This window comes from Colias eurytheme, chromosome 7, assembly GCF_061535395.1.
Source record: "Colias eurytheme isolate Ceu_HAF_F1 chromosome 7, ilColEury1 Martin Lab GWU primary, whole genome shotgun sequence".
NCBI classification, from domain to species: Eukaryota; Metazoa; Arthropoda; class Insecta; order Lepidoptera; family Pieridae; genus Colias; species Colias eurytheme.
In genome coordinates, this window is record NC_142986.1 from 10,751,207 (window position 1) to 10,770,078 (window position 18,872).

The 18,872-nt window shown below is 31.3% G+C and overlaps 1 protein-coding gene and 1 long non-coding RNA gene across 2 annotated transcripts; both read left to right on the forward strand.

Moving 5' to 3' along the window:
- Positions 1–467: 467 nt before the first annotated feature.
- On the forward strand, positions 468–18,366 carry LOC149907319 (uncharacterized). Its single transcript, XM_090103672.1, has 6 exons — positions 468–571; positions 1,752–1,896; positions 3,065–3,141; positions 13,335–13,457; positions 16,660–17,007; positions 17,219–18,366. The coding sequence occupies exons 1-6, from the start codon at positions 560–562 to the stop codon at positions 17,918–17,920; spliced, it is 1,407 nt and encodes a 468-aa protein (XP_089959798.1). The 5' UTR covers positions 468–559; the 3' UTR covers positions 17,921–18,366.
- Positions 13,673–14,501, forward strand: LOC149907320 (uncharacterized). Its single transcript, XR_016456920.1, has 2 exons — positions 13,673–13,881; positions 14,311–14,501. It is a non-coding gene; the product is annotated as an uncharacterized LOC149907320 (long non-coding RNA).
- Positions 18,367–18,872: the final 506 nt, after the last annotated feature.

Sequence of the window (18,872 nt, forward strand, 5' to 3'; positions counted from 1 at the left end):
GTGAAACTTCTTTATCGGGGTTGGAAAAAAATTTTGTGTAACATTTTTTCGTTAGCGCCATCTTTTTCTTATCCCTACCACGCGTGATCCGATGTACCTATTTCTGTAAAGTTGCATATAGTAAATTATTTTTTTGAAAAATAAGGTCATAAAGAAGTTTCACTTCTTACGTGTATACACTAGTACACGCACACTTTTTTTTATATAATTACAAAATGTTCATCTTTGTTTCGTCTTCTCAATAAACACTTATCTATTCATTCTGAGGAACATTATAATTTAATTTATGTTTTTATTGAATTAAATACTTACATATCCGTGTACTTTTAAAATCGTGATACATGCATTATTTCAATTATCCCGACTTTCCTACACTTTAAAGCAATTATTCCCAATATTTTACCGTTATTTCATTAGAAAAATTCCTACAATAATAACTAACCAAATCCTTGAAGTCACCATACCATCGCACTACCACTACCGCCCTAATGTTTATCCATATAAGAGATAGTACCTGCGCCGGCGTCGCAGTAGTGCTCGGTGACCCAGTGCAGTGATCATGAAGGCTATGGTTAGTGAAGTATTTTGGTTTTTATTGAGAGTGCATATAAGTAGATATAGGCTTGTGAAATTTTTAATAGAGCTCTTATTTAATTGATAGACAGGTTAGATATAGAAAGAATAGATCCGGCGTGTGATGTTTTTGGATAGAGCTTTTTATTGAAAGTGCATATAAGTAGATATAGGCTTGTGAAATTTTTGATAGAGCTTTATATTGACAGTACAGATAATGATGAAGATAAGTAGATATAGTAGATTTTGTGAAGTATTTGATTGAGATTTTATTTAATTAATAAATAGGTTAAATAGTATGGGTAGACCCGGCTTGTGAAGTTTTTGGTAGAGCTTTTTATTGACAGTATGCCGAGATACGAACCGGGCGCCTTTAATTAAAATTTAAGAAATATATGTGACTCTACATCGTATTATTGTAAAAAGCTCATTAAAAACTATATACAAATCTGAATTCATTTCTATTCTGTTTTTCAATATCTCAATGTGAATAAACTCCCATAAGTTTAAACAAGGAAATATGTTCTTCGTATTTGAGACACTCCGTCGTATGTTCCGTACCCACATAGGAGTTGTGTAACCAATGTTTATCTTACAATTAACTGGGGATGGTTTCCTGATTGTCGATTATGATGAACGATTTAACCTCAAACTATGGTTTACCTAAACTACCGTTTTGAATTGCTAATCACCTGTTCAAATAGACTAAACATAATTAAATGATTTATTCATAAAATTAGGCGTTAATTTTGCAAACGCTAAATTGAAATTAAAATAATTAAACTGCCTAGCTTTACTGCCGAATATTTTCCGAAATGTATTCTTTAGTTTTAGACATTACTTTCTATAAACAAATTCATTTAAATAAATGCACATATAGATGGAAATTAACAGTTTCTTCAGATGAAAAAAAATATTTTTTTTTTTAGTTCATTCCAACATACACAAACATGTGTGTGAAAAGTTTTGATACAGGTAGTTTACATACTTAAAGCTATCTTACATATAAAAATTACACTATTTTTTTGACTAAAGTTTTTTAACTTAAGTTATAATTTGTAATACTTAATTATATTTTCTTTTTTTTAGCAAGCTATGATAGAATGAAACATCAAAAATGAAAAATAGATAAAAATAACTGTTTATTTACCTGTTGTTAACAATTAATTTATTTCTAGTTAATACTGCTGCTCGTGGCAGCGAGCCATGCTACAAAAGTGACGAGCACAAGGAGTAAACAAAAGACAGAGTTTGAAAGAACAGACAAGAGAGAGTTACAAGGCAATAATGGGATTGAGAAGAGAACACCTCTCTTGCCTACAGGTATGAAAACATTTTTTTTATCCTTCTTAACTTTCTAAGAACTGACAAAAGTAAGTAAAAACTTTGTACAGAGTTTACTTTATTTTTTTTCGTGTTATTTTTAAATATAAGTACAGTTTTTAGTATGTAATATTATATACGGATTACGTTCTTTAAACTTACAGTGGTTTAGCCTTAAAATATTACATCATTTATTTATATGGAAGGTAATTACATGTGCTATAATAATGTCAATAATTGATATTATCTTCGTCGTTTATTTATATTATGCAACTTGAAAGTTTTTTATTTATTAATTGAATATTCTTACATTCTCTTTATAATCCTAACAAAAAGCATAATATAGTAAAGCATCCGCTTGCTGAATGATATAAATATTTATTGTAATTCTTTATACATTCAACCAATAAATGAAATAAATGACTGTTGAAGGAATCGCATAATAATAAAAAGCTCGCAATGGTAATCGAAAATCGACTACCTCTCAGAAATAATGCTTTGATGACCTAGATGACTTAGCAACAGTATTACATATTGTAATACTGTGACATAATTTTGACGACGCGGTTGGCGCAGTGGTAAAGTAACTGCCTACTGAGCCGACGGTCCCGGGTTCGATCCCTGGTCAGGGGAAATATTTGTGTGATGAACTCAATTATTTGTTCTTGGGTCTGGGTGTTATTATCTATATATGTATTTGTTAAATATTATATTTATCGTCGCCTAGTACCCACCTCACAAGCCTTAATTGAGCTTACTGTGGGACTAGGTCGATTTGTGTAATAATGTCCTATAATATTTATTTATTTATAATGAAGGATATATAATAAGTATATACATTAATCTTATATATAAAATTCTCGTGTCACAATGTTAGTCTGCATACTCCTCCGAAACGGGTGGACCGATTCTCATGAAATTTTCTGTGCATATCGGGTAAGTCTGAGAATCGGCCAACATCTATTTTTCATATGTTCCACGGGCGAAGCCGTGGCGGACCGCTAGTTAATATATAAAAAAGCAATAATTCTATAGCGTATTTTAACAAATCCTTAAAGCATGTAGTTTGTGATGAGTACACTCTCAGCAAACTCACATGCCTGTTCAAACTTTTCTCTACGTTATTACTTATTACTATAATTTAACACAAAATATTAAAATATTTCAGTGACACCATCGATTGCAGCGGGCGTTGAATATGCTGACGACAAGCAACAATCTCTACAAGAAAAGTCACCTTCACAGGTAAGGCTTTATAACATTTTTCCGCTTATAGGTAATACCTTAAAAGGTATAACAGCCCCCCTAGTCAAGTGGCTTTCTGTTAGCGTAGCGTTCAATAAAATAGACTACGAATGAATTATTGACGTAGGCTGTAGATAAACGTATCTACAGGTTACGTCAATCTCATACATTCGTAGTCTATTCTATTGAACGCTCCGCTAACAGAAAGCCACTTGACTAGGGGGGCAGGAGATATCGTCTTCGATTTTATTATCAGAAGCTTTAAAAAATGGTTCATAAATTCAAAATTTATTTGTCTATTGAACGATAGCAGAGACTTTAGCTAGAGTTTTTAAATCATCATATTACAAAGAAAAAACCACAGGATCATTAAAACATCGATAGAATAAAGAGATTTATTTATTATATCTTATATATCAAATAAAATAATTTATTTGTACACATAGGTAATAATGGTAGGTATATATGTATACTTCCTTGGCTATAAGCCATTGTTGACTTAAATAAATGATGTTGTTTTATATTTATAGATATTATTTGTCATCCTTTACCGTGGAGCGTATTTATAAATAAAATAAACGACATTTCGAGCACAAATCTAGACAATCTCATAATCTCAAAACAAATTGGATCACTTCTCGTAAATTAAATTTGTGTGTCCCAATACCGTAGCCCGAACTCGACATAAAAACTCCATTTCTTTTTCATTCTGATGACGATACTTCAAACATAGGATAAATAACATTGATAAGAGACAAAACATTTTTAAAAGGAAAACTGTTTATCATCTATACTAATATTATAAAGCTGAAGAGTTAGTTTGAATGCGTTAATCTCAGGAACTATTGGCCCGATTTGCAAAATTATTTCGGTTTAGATAGCCCATTTATCGAGGAAGGCTATAAGCTACATATCATCACGCTACGACCAACAGGAGCGGAGCCACGGGGGTGAAACCGCGGGGAGCAGCTAGTCCAAAAATATAATAAGGAAACACAGGCTTAATAATTACGATCTATAATTCTTTTCCACAATACAAACAATTTGATCATTTCGTAAACACTTCAACTCATAGCCTAAATCTAATAAAACAGTGGGATATATAAACGAGAATTTCTAGACATCTAAAGAATCTGGGAAAGCACAGATACGTAACCAAGATCGAAACATTACATCACTGACTGACTGATTGACGAACATGGCAACTAACACTAGACTAGATGAGATACCGTCAGTGCAAAAAAAATATTTATTTATGTAGAAAAAATATATTATTGTATATTCAGAGATATTTATAAAAAAAATTACAACAAAAAGCTGAAAAAATTTCACTGAAATATACGAATGTTACTGTAATATATTTCACTTTTCTTATAATTACCTATCGCGTTATTAAAAATTCATAATAAAGCCTTCGCTGTCTGTTTCATTAATGAGATCATGACTCGTATGTGGTGTAAATGGATTATGAAAAACTGGATATACAATTTTTATTACGTAAATACATATTCTAAGTCCGTGTCACTTTTTAGGATAAAATTATGCGCAAAGGGCACACGTTTTGCTCAGTAATGTAAATAGCAAATCAGAAAGGCTATGTTACTATATTATGCCCTCGGAGATATTAAACTCTATGCTTTATTCTTACATTTTAATTTTCAGAGAAACAATGATATAAAATTCTAATCCTATTATGAACAAATAAACAGATTTTAATTAATTTTCGTTTGTCGGATTACCATCGTGACTGTAAATTTTAACGTCACCAAATGCACTTTGTTAAATACAAAGATATCATATTCAAATAAGAAACATATACATTCAATAATCGATTGTCACATCCAGTATAATCTACATCTACAGCTCATACAATATTCGCTTTCCTGTTGCCGCCCTTATCGAAGAATTTACGCAAGCTTTACATATTCATCATATCCCCAATAAGGCGAAGAAACAAGTTCTGCGGTTGTACTCGTCGTATAATCGTAGGTTACGTGTTATGTGCCCTACTTATAGCGCAGTTACTTCTAGTGACTGTGGATGGTGAATTTATTTGAAAGTAGAGCTTTGAAACATTCGAAATAGTATAAAATGGTTATAATAGAATAATTATTATGTATTGTATATTACAGTATATAGTTAAGTCGCAAAAGTGTCTTCTTAGCATAATATTATGCTGTGGAAGGAAGGAATTATTATGTGGAAAAACTTTTAATTTCTCTTTTAATTGAGTCAGTAGCCAGAAAATAAGTTTAATGTGAAAAACTGGAACTACATACATTTTCACCCATACTATTTTCACCTTTTACCATTTCATTCCTTTTTACTTCTTTTAAATTCACCTGTTAACTAAAAAAATCTAAATATCTATCTATCTATGTTGAAAATAATCAAAACCGAATTAAAAGGGAAAACAAGCTTACACTTTCATTCATGCTATTAAAAATTATTCCATCACCCACTAGTTAAAAAGCGAAGTTAAATTTTATATTTTATACTCAATTATTTTTAACTGATTGCATTACTAGGTCAACCGGCATTTATAGCTCTATATTGGTTAATTTTTAACGCAGTTTCATTTTATTTACCCGCCAATTTTACTTTTATAAAATACATTTCCTGCTAAATTGATTTTTTATAATCTCTACGAGAATCGATCTCAAGGCTCTCGATTGCTAACCATTTAAACCAAGCAGGTAGGCAGGTATATAGTAATATAGTAATTCAACTACGACATCTTATCCATGCTATGTCTAATATCTTATAGAGCAGGCTCCAAGGAGATGTTCGTTTGCATAAATAGCGGACCTAAATCTGACTTCTGATATATATTGTATAGATCCCAGACATCCTATAAACAGATGTTGCCAACCAGTTTTGTGGTCCCCTTCCCCGCACCCCGGTAATTAAATATGGCATACAAAGAAAAAAATAAACATTTCCAAAACATGCTGCGTGGGGTATCAAATGAAAGAGCTTATTGAGTAGATCACGAATATATAGCATACTATAACATTTCTTACACTTTCTCTAAGATTTTTTAGAAAATTTACGAAAATAGTCCATTTTTGAGTTAACTTTAAACGACTATAGATTGAAAACTCCTGAATATATTTTTTAAATTATTCTTTTAAATAATTAACAATAGTCCATTGTTTACGATTCAATAGTTCGTACAGTGAAATAGTTGCATGGGGGAGTGGGGGAAGCATTCAAAGATGGCGAGTATATTTTCAAGTATATGCCAGAAATAAAGGCCTAATACAAAAATATCGGTGTCAGGGCTTAGAATAATTATCTCTGCACTGTCGTTGTGTTTGACAGAATGAAAAATATGGCAGAACATTCTTGAATCAGCCTCTTAACTTCATCAGCCTCTTCTAAACTTGAAAATATACTCGCCATCTTTGAATGCTCCCCCCACTCCCCCATGCAACTATTTCACTGTACAAACTATTGAATCGTAAACAATGGACTATTGTTAATTATTTAAAATAATAATTTAAAAAATATATTCAGGAGTTTTCAATCTATAGTGGTTTAAAGTTAACTCAAAAATGGACCATTTTCGTAAATTTTCTAAAAAATCTTAGAGAAAGTGTAAGAAATATTATAGTATGCTATATATTCGTGATCTACTCAATAAGCTCTTTCATTTGATACCCCACGCGGCATGTTTTGGAAATTTTTATTTTTTTCTTTGTATGCCATATTTAATTACCGTTGTGGGGAGAGGGGGACCACAAAACTGGTTGGCAACATCTGTCTATAGGATGTCTGGGATCTATACAATATATATCAGAAGTCAGATTTAGGTCCGGTATTTTTGCAAACGAAACTCCACTGAGAGTCCGGTCTATTATACATATCGCATGGATAAGAATACAAATAAATAAAATAATTAAAGAAGAAAATCATAGGGCGGGAATACAACCGGCGTCCACCAACCATTCAAACTTTAAAACTTTTCCGTCTCTAATAGTAGGATACAACCATGTTTTTATAGATGAATTTTCTGTATTCTCTAGAACCGGAACAAACCTGAGACTCGCTATAGATCTCACGCTAAATACAATGAAATGGTTCTTTGCGACAATTACCTAATGTCAACTATAATTATCCGTTCCCATTGATTGCGGAAATTGTAAAGTTTTTAATGGATGAGATATTATCTTTGATTTAGACCGGTAGTTAGGGAAGTAGTTGGGAAGAGAAAGCCAATTTCTCTATACCCTTGAAGAGATATTATCTGCATTAATTTTATAAGTTATGTACATATTAATTGCAGCAGGGTTATAAGGCCACAATTTCTACAATTTATTTATGTTAGGTACTTTTTTTAGGTGTATTTCGTTTTGAAAAATACATAAATAAATTTGAATTTATACTATAAAAGATCGTTATGTCTTAATGACTCTTAAACTTTTAACTCTATTCAAGAGCCGGGATCAAATTTGGCCATATTTTCAAACAATCAGTATATATTATTTGTCCTAGATAGCTCAAGTACCTACTTGTATTTTAATGAAATACCCAATTTCCTACCCAAAGAACGTATTGTATTACTTTTTTGTTGCCCTACAACAAAATATCGAAAGATCAGCTCAAAAGTTATGGGCCAAAGTTTTGTAATATTTGTTGATAAAATCGGGAAAGATAATGGCAATATTGGTTTAATATATGACTGAATAAACCTTTTTTATGCATACATATTTTATGCTTGTGTGTGATATTTTTCTCTTTTTTATGTTGGATTATATTTTCATTATACAGATTTTCAATACTTTGTGGCATGACAGGTATAAATTTAAAAATTGTTATATGCTGTAATTTTGTATTTATTAAATCAAATGAAATATCTAAAATGTCCAAGATTTTAGCTTTAACAACTACACTTCGAGAACATTCGAACTTTTTTGATTTTACGAAAATTCAAAACAATCTCAAAATCCGTCGAATAATCACATAAAATACTAATAAATTAATTAGTATTAAGTATAAAAATTATATGCACTTTCCACTTATAAACATAGAAAAATATAAACTAATAATTTCGGAAAAAATAAATCAATGTTAAAAATGAAATCCCTTCAAACCAATCGTGATTGGTTGATCGTCAATTAATAACATTCACAATCAACTGCCAAAAATCTGAGACTTAATTAAAAAATTCAGTAAAATTGTCGACAGTGGCGTTATTTATCGAATTGGCGCCATTTTGTACTTTCAATTGGAGTCGTTAGTGTTAATAAACAACAGACGCGGCACACCGGAATAATATGCTCTTATGAAACCCGAAATATTAATGACACTGTTATGCAAATCCTTTTAAACTGAATTAAAAATGGATATTTAAATTCGACATATTGTGTGTATTTAAATATGTTTGTCTTAGCTTTTTACGTAATAATAATATCGCAGTGTAACCCTTGCTTCGTGTTAAGAAATAGATAAAGTTACTTCAATGCAGATTATGTATTTAAAGGGTACAGATAAAACAAATATTTTTAACTAGTGAGCCAATTTAATAACTAAATAAAACTATTCATAGGAATTGAGTTTGGTTGAATGAATGAATGAATGAATGAAAGTTGAATTGAGCATGGTTTAATAAAAATATACCTTACTGGAAGGAAATAGTCTACGTATAGAAAGAAACTTTTTTATCAAGTTTCTATTCACGCTAATACAATAAGAGTATCGCAATGGGATAGAAGGGGCATTAATCTTAGTACTTTCTACAAGTAAAAGGTTTTACTTATGTAATTTAATTGGAACCGGAACATGTTTTTTGGTCCACTCTTCGTAATCTTATTTGTATCGACCATTCAAAGTCATTATTAGTTTATTTATTTTGGAATAAAATGTATAAAGAAATAAGTTATAAAATTAAGTTATTCACGGGTAACGATTTCAATTAAAATATCGAAGCTTAAAGGTAATATAAGTGTGCAAAAAGTAAATTGATATTTCAATTCATTCCATGTTACGACTGTTCAAGCGGTGAAGGAAAACATCCGGAAAACCAGCATGTCTAAGAACCAAAATGATCATCCTCCTATAATGTGATAGTTACCACCCCATACCTAATCTCATAAGCCCACTGTAATGGGAGCAAAAATCATCTAATGATGCATGTAGTTTAGTAGGTTATATTTGTATACGTAGTATATTATTATTAGTCTGTGGTTATATCAAAAAATTGCTTATAAATAATGTATCTTACGTAATACAGTTTTATGTAAAAGCACAATAATTTTATTGTGATATGGAAGCAGTAAATGTTATAACGGAAAAATGCGAAAAAGCTATATTGTATATAAATAGGGTATATTTAATAACGCCTACCAATATTTTAACCGCAAATGGTTATTTCACAATAATATCCAACGTAAGCCTTATAAATGTTGGTCGTATAAAATACATTTCTATCATTAATTCCTGAGGCTGGGTTTTATTATATTATGTCTGTATCTATTTTATAACGTCCTTCATAACTATACTCATATTATAAAGCTGATGAGTTTGTTTATCTTGAATCTCAGGAACCACTGATCCGAAATGAAAAACGATTTCACTGTTAGATAGTCCATTTATTGAGGAAGGCTATATGCTACATATCATGACGCTAACACGAATACCTATTTCGTGTTAGCTGACTATTGCGGCTAAAACCGCGGGATACAGCTAGTTACACAATAAATAACAGGATGGAAAATTATTTAACAAGGTCTCTATTCGAGATAAATCATAGTTCTATAATGGTTCTATATCAGGATGTCTCAGGGATTAGGATAAAATTTGACAAACAACTAGTATAATTCAAAGCCTCTGTTCAAAATTATCATCCCATTTCACAAAGTTAGCAACATTTGAAATTAATTAACGACTAGACCTAAATTTGATAAGCACTTAAATAATATTATATAAAACATTGTATATAATACTTAAATCGTTTTAATTCTAATTACATTAGATACAATATATATGTAACTCAAACTTAAACATTTATTTATTCAATTAGACTTCTTTTTGAAGTAGGTACTTTCGAATCGTCAATACATACAATTTTAACAATTACCACCGATTCGGGAAGCAGTATGAAGTATCTATGGAGAAGAACCGGCAAGAAACTCCATAGTTGCTCTTTTAAAATCATTTCAATTTTACAATTTAATTCTACATAATATGTAACTTATATCTAACTACATAATATGTCAGAGAACTGTTAAAAAATAAAAACTCATTTTACCAATATAGTACAGCGAACTCTATACTACTAAAAAACGTCTGTAAAAAACGGGCTACGCTATATAATATAATATAGGTATGTGTATGTGTGTTTGGTAGCTTCTAACTCTTGTCTTTGTTCCTGTTACCTTTGTATGCCTTTGTGACTAATTCTATCTGTTTGCTCACAAACTGAAAGCGCAGAGATCGGAATTGTCAACCAACGGTTGGCTCCATGTTGGCTCCAATTTTTTGTCACATTTTAGCAGATATTCTGATAGGCATACCATAAACTCTTCCTACGTATCATAAACTTATTACAACCTTGTCAGTCATAATATGTATAAGTAAAAAGGCGTAATAGTATATAGGTTAGTAGCGCTACGAGAGGGAGTACCTATCTAATTAGCCACAATTTACTTCGGTTGTCTCTTTTTCCCTCACGATAGTTGAATCACTTCTTACTTTGATGTCTAATCGTGTGAATGAAGATCGACTCTTGTGTTGGTAACCTTTCTAGAGCTTTTTACTTATCATTTCTAGTACAACCAGTCGACCAACAAACGTACATAAATTCCCGTGTATAAATTGAATCAAACGCGAATAAAGAGGATCTCGAACCGGCATGTTATTAACAATGATACATTGTCTTGTCTCAACTCGCTTTACGGCTAAATGTTTTAATTAAATTACCAAATAAATGTCTTTCAGGTTTATATTATGTTGGAACTTCTGTTATTGCGTTCTTGTTTTGCTGTTTTGATTATCTGTGGAAGGAATTTTGTTTTTGAAGCGTCTGCTTTTTAAAAGATTATAAATTAAGTTAATAAATCGATATAATATTATGATAATTATTAAATATGATATGCAATTTAGTAGAACATTGAAATTAAATGAAATGAAATAAATTTATATTTGTACATTTTATGTTTTACAATTTATGTAGGTACGACAGTGGGTCCCAAACTAAGTGAAATACTTGTGTTTTTAGACCCTGAGTTGCACTTCTTGGTTATATACCTACATATGTTATGGACAGTAGAGAGTTAACTAGCTAACTAATAGGTATTTACAATTCCTGACTGATTTTATTTTTTATGATTGACGTTACCAAAAACAACAGAAGAATTTTGCATTCTTACATAAACCAATTATGAATGAATTTATTCATAGAAAAGCTCCATGTTCGTGCTTAGCAATAAATTGACATCCTTGCAGATTTTGCAGAGTATTTTACCTTCTGTAGCAAAACGAATAATCAAAATCATCTTATTCCAAATTAAAAGTATATTTTCCAAAAAATGTCTATAGTTTATTTTTATTCTAAACCATGGACATCGTGATTATTCAAAATGAATGCGATTCAATAAAATAAGATAAAATAATCAAACAATTGAATTGACGAATAGAAAACATTTAATTCACAGAATATTCGAATGAATGAATATTTTAAACGAATCTGCGAGTGACATCTCTGGATGGACGTTATTCAGACAATAGTTGCAATTCACAACCCGTCACATCTCCACTTTTAACTACTTTTAAATTAAAATTCTCTTTTTCTTAGATGAGCGATGAATTTTTAAATACGCTCTCTTGTCTTCAGTCAGTCTAGATAAATTTAAAGAAAAAGGAGCTAAAACTTAACTTTCCCACAATATATATTAGTTATAATAATGGTAATATGAATAAGAATATGTCCTCTTAAATTACTTTAAATCAAGTTTAAGTGCACTTAACTATTTCAATTAAAAAGGGCTCACAAAACCATACAAAGATTTTCATAAGAAATGGCTCTACAAAGCCATATACCTACATTACAATATTCTAAATTATTACAAATGTAGATATTATATCATTCTAGTATGTATATCAAATCTCAATAAATATCCTGGCATTCGATTGCATTTCCAATTTGTTTTAAAAAACACAATTAGTTCCAACAAATCAATCCAATACCCGTGACACTCTTGCCTTGTTAACTTCTAACCAATTATAAGTTTCGAATCGCTCGCAAGTCGCAATATCCACGGAATACGACTTGGCAACTACGAGTATTGTTCTAGAAGGTTCCAGAATGTTCCAGAATATTCTATAGTTGACAGCTTTTATGTCAAATATGCTTGTTCATATTATGTATATTCGGAGTTTGTATGAACACGTGTAAATACAAAAATAACATTGTTCTTTTTCTACATTCTACATTTTGTATTTTGACTTCTCAGTAATACAGGTTATATTTGTCTATGGTAATACCATTACTGTGTAAATTGGAATAGAGCACGAAGACAGAGCGTGATGCATAAAAAAAATAAGTAGGAACGTTACAAGACAAAACTTTTTCCATTAACTTTAAATTATTACCACAGATATATTGATATCTGCAATACACAATTCCGGAAAACCTATATCCAACTTCAATTATTATTTACTAACGCTTTTTCTATATTTTACACAGTAAAATATTGGAAAAAAATTAAGAGATGTCGTCTAATGCAATAACTATTAGAACAGAATAAATACCGATGGTCAAGAAAAAGTTGTCCTTACTAAAAGCTTTATTCCATCGCAAATTTCAAGAAGCATTTCCCTTTAGGTTTGCTATCTCTCATAATTGTGACACTAATCGGCTTATCGACAGAGGGTGTTAAAAGGGAGGATTTAGGGGAGTATAATTCCTCGCAGGGTGGGTGGAGATGGCTTACTCTTTGTTTATCTAATGCTGATGATATCTGAAAAATTATGTTGTAATTATTCATTGTATTGAACCAAGGTGGATGCCGAAAGATTTGGTTCAAATCTTAAACAGGAAATAAACCTAAACAGGACTTTCGAAAATATAAGTTAAGCAAGAAAATGTATCGAAAGAATTGATGTTGATTGTTAAATTATTTTTAAAATACAACCATCATAAAATTCCTCTACTTTTTTTTCAGTTGCATTATAAACTATGTTTGTTTCAGCAAATCTACGCAACACCAGTCCCGCAAATCGCCAAGATATCCGATGTATTAGCCCAAGGGCCTCCGTTCCAGAACGCAATCGCTAACCAACTGTACTCGCCTGTGTCCGTCTATCAACCCAGGGTGAGTAAAACCACGTTAAAGCTTTACACAAAGGTCATTCAACGTCTACAATCTACATATTGTCACATATAGTCTGTCCACCTCAGAGGAATAAACCTATAGAGTTCTTATATTGAGACAGAACAAAATACATATTTTCCAATCTACTTACTCTTAGTCAATAACAGCATAAGTCAGATTGAGATAGCGATAGAGTATTTGCACTGTCTTCAAACGTAGCGCGCCGGCAGTCAGTTTGTTTTCCAACCAGCTGGTGGGCTCAGTGCGTCAAGTGTTTTTAACGAAATATTTAGAAAATATAAAGTGTATAGTGTTTCTTTTTATTTGTCAGTGTGCTAAAATGACTATTGTATGTTTAGCTACCGGCTATTACTAGTCGAATGGGAGTTTTGGATGAAAACAATGAAAAAATATCTTTCCATCGGTAAGTGATTTTCAGCAAATTGATAAATATTTATGTTCTAACCCTATTTGAAGGTTATATCAAGCGCTTTTTTATAAGTTTATGTTGTAACTGTAACATTTACCCACTTTATGGGGTTGTGGAATACAAAAGAATTAAATAATTTTTAAAAAATGTCACAATATTATCAAGTTTGGCATTTTGTTTACCACCGTAGTGTTGTAACACATCTAGCGTATATTATCGATTTATGACAAAAAATCTATTTCATATTAACGTTGATTTATTTATTTTGTTTCTTATATCAGATTTATATGTAGTTGTAGCAAATAATAGATGTAAATTTTCTACAGCAGGAAAATAAAAAATACCACGTGGTTGTTTTATTTGACTTATCTGTTTAGTTTGTTGTTTCTCTTTTAGATTATTAATAAATTCATTTTGTTTTAGATTTCCAGAGCTAAATAAGAAATGGGTATAAAACATGAGACGTGTAGATTGGACGCCGTCGAAATTTGCTAGATTGTGTTCACTGCATTTCGAGCCTGCGTGTTATCAAGATGGATACTCTAGAAGAATTGTGCAATCTTACGCTTACGTTTTTTTTTGTTCCTTTAGATAATAAATACATTTGTGTGTGAGTGAATTTTTATTTGGAAATTTTTTTACACATTTACTATAAATGTGTAACTATGTGAAAATTAAACGGTTGATTAAATGACAGTTCTCATAGATGAGAAACTACTATTGAAATACATACTTAACCCATTGACCACCGTAAGGCCCGATCGGGGCGCGACACAATAGATTTTCTATTGTGTCTGTGATTCCGAGGACTGATGGATTAATATACATGCGTTTTCAAAGAAAAACCCGCATAGTTCCCATTCCTGTGGGATTTACGGGATCAAAAGTAATTTTTCCAAATTTCATTGTAATCGGTTTAGTAGTATTCGCGTGAAAGAGTAACAAACATCCATCCTCGCAAACTTTCGCTTTATTAGTAGGATGTAAGGAAAATGTTTTCTTTAAAACTGTCCTTTTATGAACTTGTTAAAATTCATGCTGACTGTGCCTTTCTCCTCACTCCTTTAACTTTATTGATCTTTATTTTAAATTATGTAGTTATATTTCAAGTTTTAAAATTTATTTTAAAATATACTAGCTTTCCGCCCGCGTTTTTAAAGAAAATCCCGCACAGTTCCCTTTCACGTGGGATTTCCGGTATAAAACCTATCCTATGTGTGTATGTACAAAATTTCATTGTAATCGGTTCAGCAGTGAAAGAGAAAGTTATCCATTCTCGCATAATTTCGCATTTATTATATTCGTAGGATTAAACAAATAATGTATTCAACTGAAATTTATGATTAATTTTGGTTTTTTTTATTATTTATTATTTCACGAAACCGTAAATGCAAAATGCATTCACGATTTTATCGATTGAAGCACATCCCATCACTATCACCTTCTATCTATCTAAATACGTACCTATAGTAAAAATGGTGCCATGACTATGTTGAAACGTAGCTTGTAGTCTATAGCTATCTCATTCTTTCTTACGACGTTTTCTTTAGATAGAAAGAAACAAATATATGTAAATTGTATACGCTCGATACAAGTACTCTATAGGTTTATTCCTCTGAGCTGTCCACTATAAGAATTGCTTTTTGACAGCTCGACGGGTGATACCAGAAGTGATGTTCAAAAGATTATCGATTGTGATACCATTTCAATTATAAATTCAAAATATTATCATAAATCGAATCAGGTACGTAAATAATAATTACAACGTAAACGTACTAATAAGATATGTAATAATAAGACCACATATCTATGCATTGTATGTTAAAACTAAACTAAACTAATATTTTATTATTTATTGGTTTCTATCTTACAATTTGGTTGTCTTTACGTTTAAATTATATAACATAATAGAAGAGTTTTTCTGTATCGGATATATTTTACAGAGTATTTCTATCGATTATTTTAATCTATCGACCCATCATTGAATAATTCTGTGTAGGCATCACTAAGTGGGCGGGACCTGTCCATGAAGTACGATAATTATTTGTATGACATTTTAACATAGACAATACAATTAAACATAGGCGTGAAGCTGTCAAAAAGCAAATAATATAATGGACAGAGTATAGTATATTTATCTCTCAGGGCAGGGTAAGATAAGAAACTTCTCAACTATTAATAGAAGGCGGTTTTGCAACTCTCTGATATGTTTCAGGTTGAATTTATAAATTTTAGGACAAAAATTAATAAGATATCGGGGACGTAATCAGCAAGCGGTGAAAATTAGTACTCTTACACTAGTAAGACTAATTCAATTACATAATTGGAACCTTGCAAATGCTTTTGCAAGGTTTGGTAAATGTGTATTGTAGGTATATTCTAGTGCACTATAATATCATCTAGAATGTTTGCTAATCCCCATTTGAGATTTCGGTTCCACAAAATAGCCAGAAGCACATATACATACATTGAATATTAACTCAGAGGATTGTTTATAGTTACATTTATTTTATTATTAATAATTATTTTTGTAAAACATCAACAAATTCAATGGCAGGTGAAATTGTTTTTAAACAAAAACAGGTGTTTATTAAAATATAATTAAAAAGATTAAACATGTTTGCTTGATCTATTTATAAGACAATAAACAATTTCCCACACATTTTGGTGAAATAATATCCGCATGTTTCGTAAAGTCCCTCTAAGTCTTCAACACAACATATAGTACACAATATAACTCAACGTATGATTAATTCAGTTATTTGTTTCCAGTTTCCAACTTACGAAGTTTCGCAACCCGTTCCGTCTCAACTGGCATACGCTGAACACTCTATACAACCGAACTCGATCCAACAATCGATACCCAAGCAAAACTTTGACGCCAATTATCAACCTCAAGTTTATCAATTACAAGGGAATCTACCTCAGCCAATAGCGAGCCAGCAACAACAGATAGCGTACAATCAAGCCCAAGCAGTGTACCAAGATAACCAATTGGGATATGTGCAAGAGCAGCCGATCAGCCAATCACCGATCTACGTGAAGGAACCGGAGAAAGTTAATTATCAAGCCGTGCAACAGATAAAGAACCCTCTTCAGATTGTAGCACAAAATCCACAGGTACTTATTTCAACAATTATTAAATGAATACTTGCCTTGAAGAAGCCTTGATATGCCAATAAGACCTGTGGATCGTCCACAGATCCTATTAAATCCTATCAAGGCTGTTTTTATCAGATTTAATTTTAGTTACCTACTCATTTTTATCTGCAATTTAATCTTATATAACCATATTTATCTATGTAATCAATTTAATTTAATTATTTTCCAGACGTATTCTACACAGCATCAGGGAGCCACAAGCTACGCTTCCTATTCTAAAAACCAAATAGAAGAACAATCGGGCAAAGCAGGAAGCCAACCTGTCCAGTACCAATCTCAACCATTACAACTGATAAAATACACGCTTCAACATCAAGCATACAACAATCAACCAATTCAAGCCCAACCGCAATATCGTCAAGCTCAACCTGCTCAATATCAACACGCACAACAAATACAACAATATCAACAACCTCAAATACAACAGTATCAACAACCTCAGCCAATTCAACAGTACCAACAAGCCCAGCCTCTCCAACAGTACCAAGAAGCACAACCTCTACAACAGTACCAAGAAGTGCAACCCCAGTATCAACAGCAACCGATCCAATACCAGCCGCAACAATATCAAGCTCAGCCACAGTATCAAATACCACAGTACGAACAACCCCAGTATCAACAGTATCTCTCCGAGTCCAAAGTTCAGGAAGTAGCTCAAATTCAACAATTACAACAGCCTCTGAAACAGAAGAACGCAAAACAGGTTTACTTCAAGCAGCTTGCGCAAGCTCAAGCAGCTCAGCCTGCAGCTCAAGCTCAAGCTGCAGCACAGAATGTAGATTATCCCGGGCAAGGGGCCTTACCAACATTCCCACCTGTACAATACTTCGGCAAATTCGCCCATTCAATCTTTGGACAGTACCAACATTAAGAATTAATCTGTTATTTATTTAATTTAGACGTTACGTATACTTAATTCAAAGATTTGTTTCTTAAATTATTTGTTATTTACTCTAACTGTGCGATGTTTGAACTAAAAAATTTAAATTTAAACTTTCTATTACTAAAACAAACCCAAACCCAAATAGTAGGTTTAATTATAACAGCATGATTTAATGTTGGAATTCAACATCTAATACTTACTTTAAATTTAATGATATTGTTTATTGCTATACATTATTATTTATTACATAGAAAGAACAAATGCAAAGAACTATTAAATAAAATGTCTTCTGTAAGATGATATCTTTCTAAGAAAATATCGTATGTATGTATTATTATAACCACAATGTGTACAAGGAAATTATAACAAATCAGTTTACTTCGCATTGTTTTGTGTAAATAGTTTAGTTAAATACAGTATTTTAATTTAAGAAATTTGGTGTTTTATTTCCTAAATAATAATCATAATTAAGAGATGTACCTAATGAGGTTTGCAGTTGGCTGTGTATGTTAATTAATTACAGGAAAATTGTGTTTGAAAGTTATTAAATACAACGTTTCTAATTACTAACAAGAATTCTTCTGAACTTCATGAATTTTATTTATGCATTTATTTTCAATATTCCCACATTATTTGCTGTAAGTTTTCATTAATTTATCTTCGCTTAAGTTTTATGTAATTCGCTTAAGGAGTAGGGATATAATTTAACGTGTTTGTGTCGAAATTTGTCTCATTATACTGAACTAATTTAATCTATGGTCTAGTTAACTTGCTAACTTTGTAATGATCAGTTTCTCGGTTTGGGATTAGGAAGTTAAGTTTCAAATATAACATTGACTATGGCTTCTCTCGCATAGTTTTTCGGATAAAAATAAATTATTTTCTTAGCCTGTGCATGATATTTTTATATAATAATATTATAGTTAATTAAAATGAAATT

Coding starts and splice junctions, on each gene's coding strand:
- LOC149907319 (XM_090103672.1), top strand. Junction 3,142..13,334: donor AAGAAAAGTCACCTTCACAG/GTAAGGCTTTAT, acceptor TGTTTGTTTCAG/CAAATCTACGCAACACCAGT. Junction 13,458..16,659: donor TGTCCGTCTATCAACCCAGG/GTGAGTAAAACC, acceptor ATTTGTTTCCAG/TTTCCAACTTACGAAGTTTC.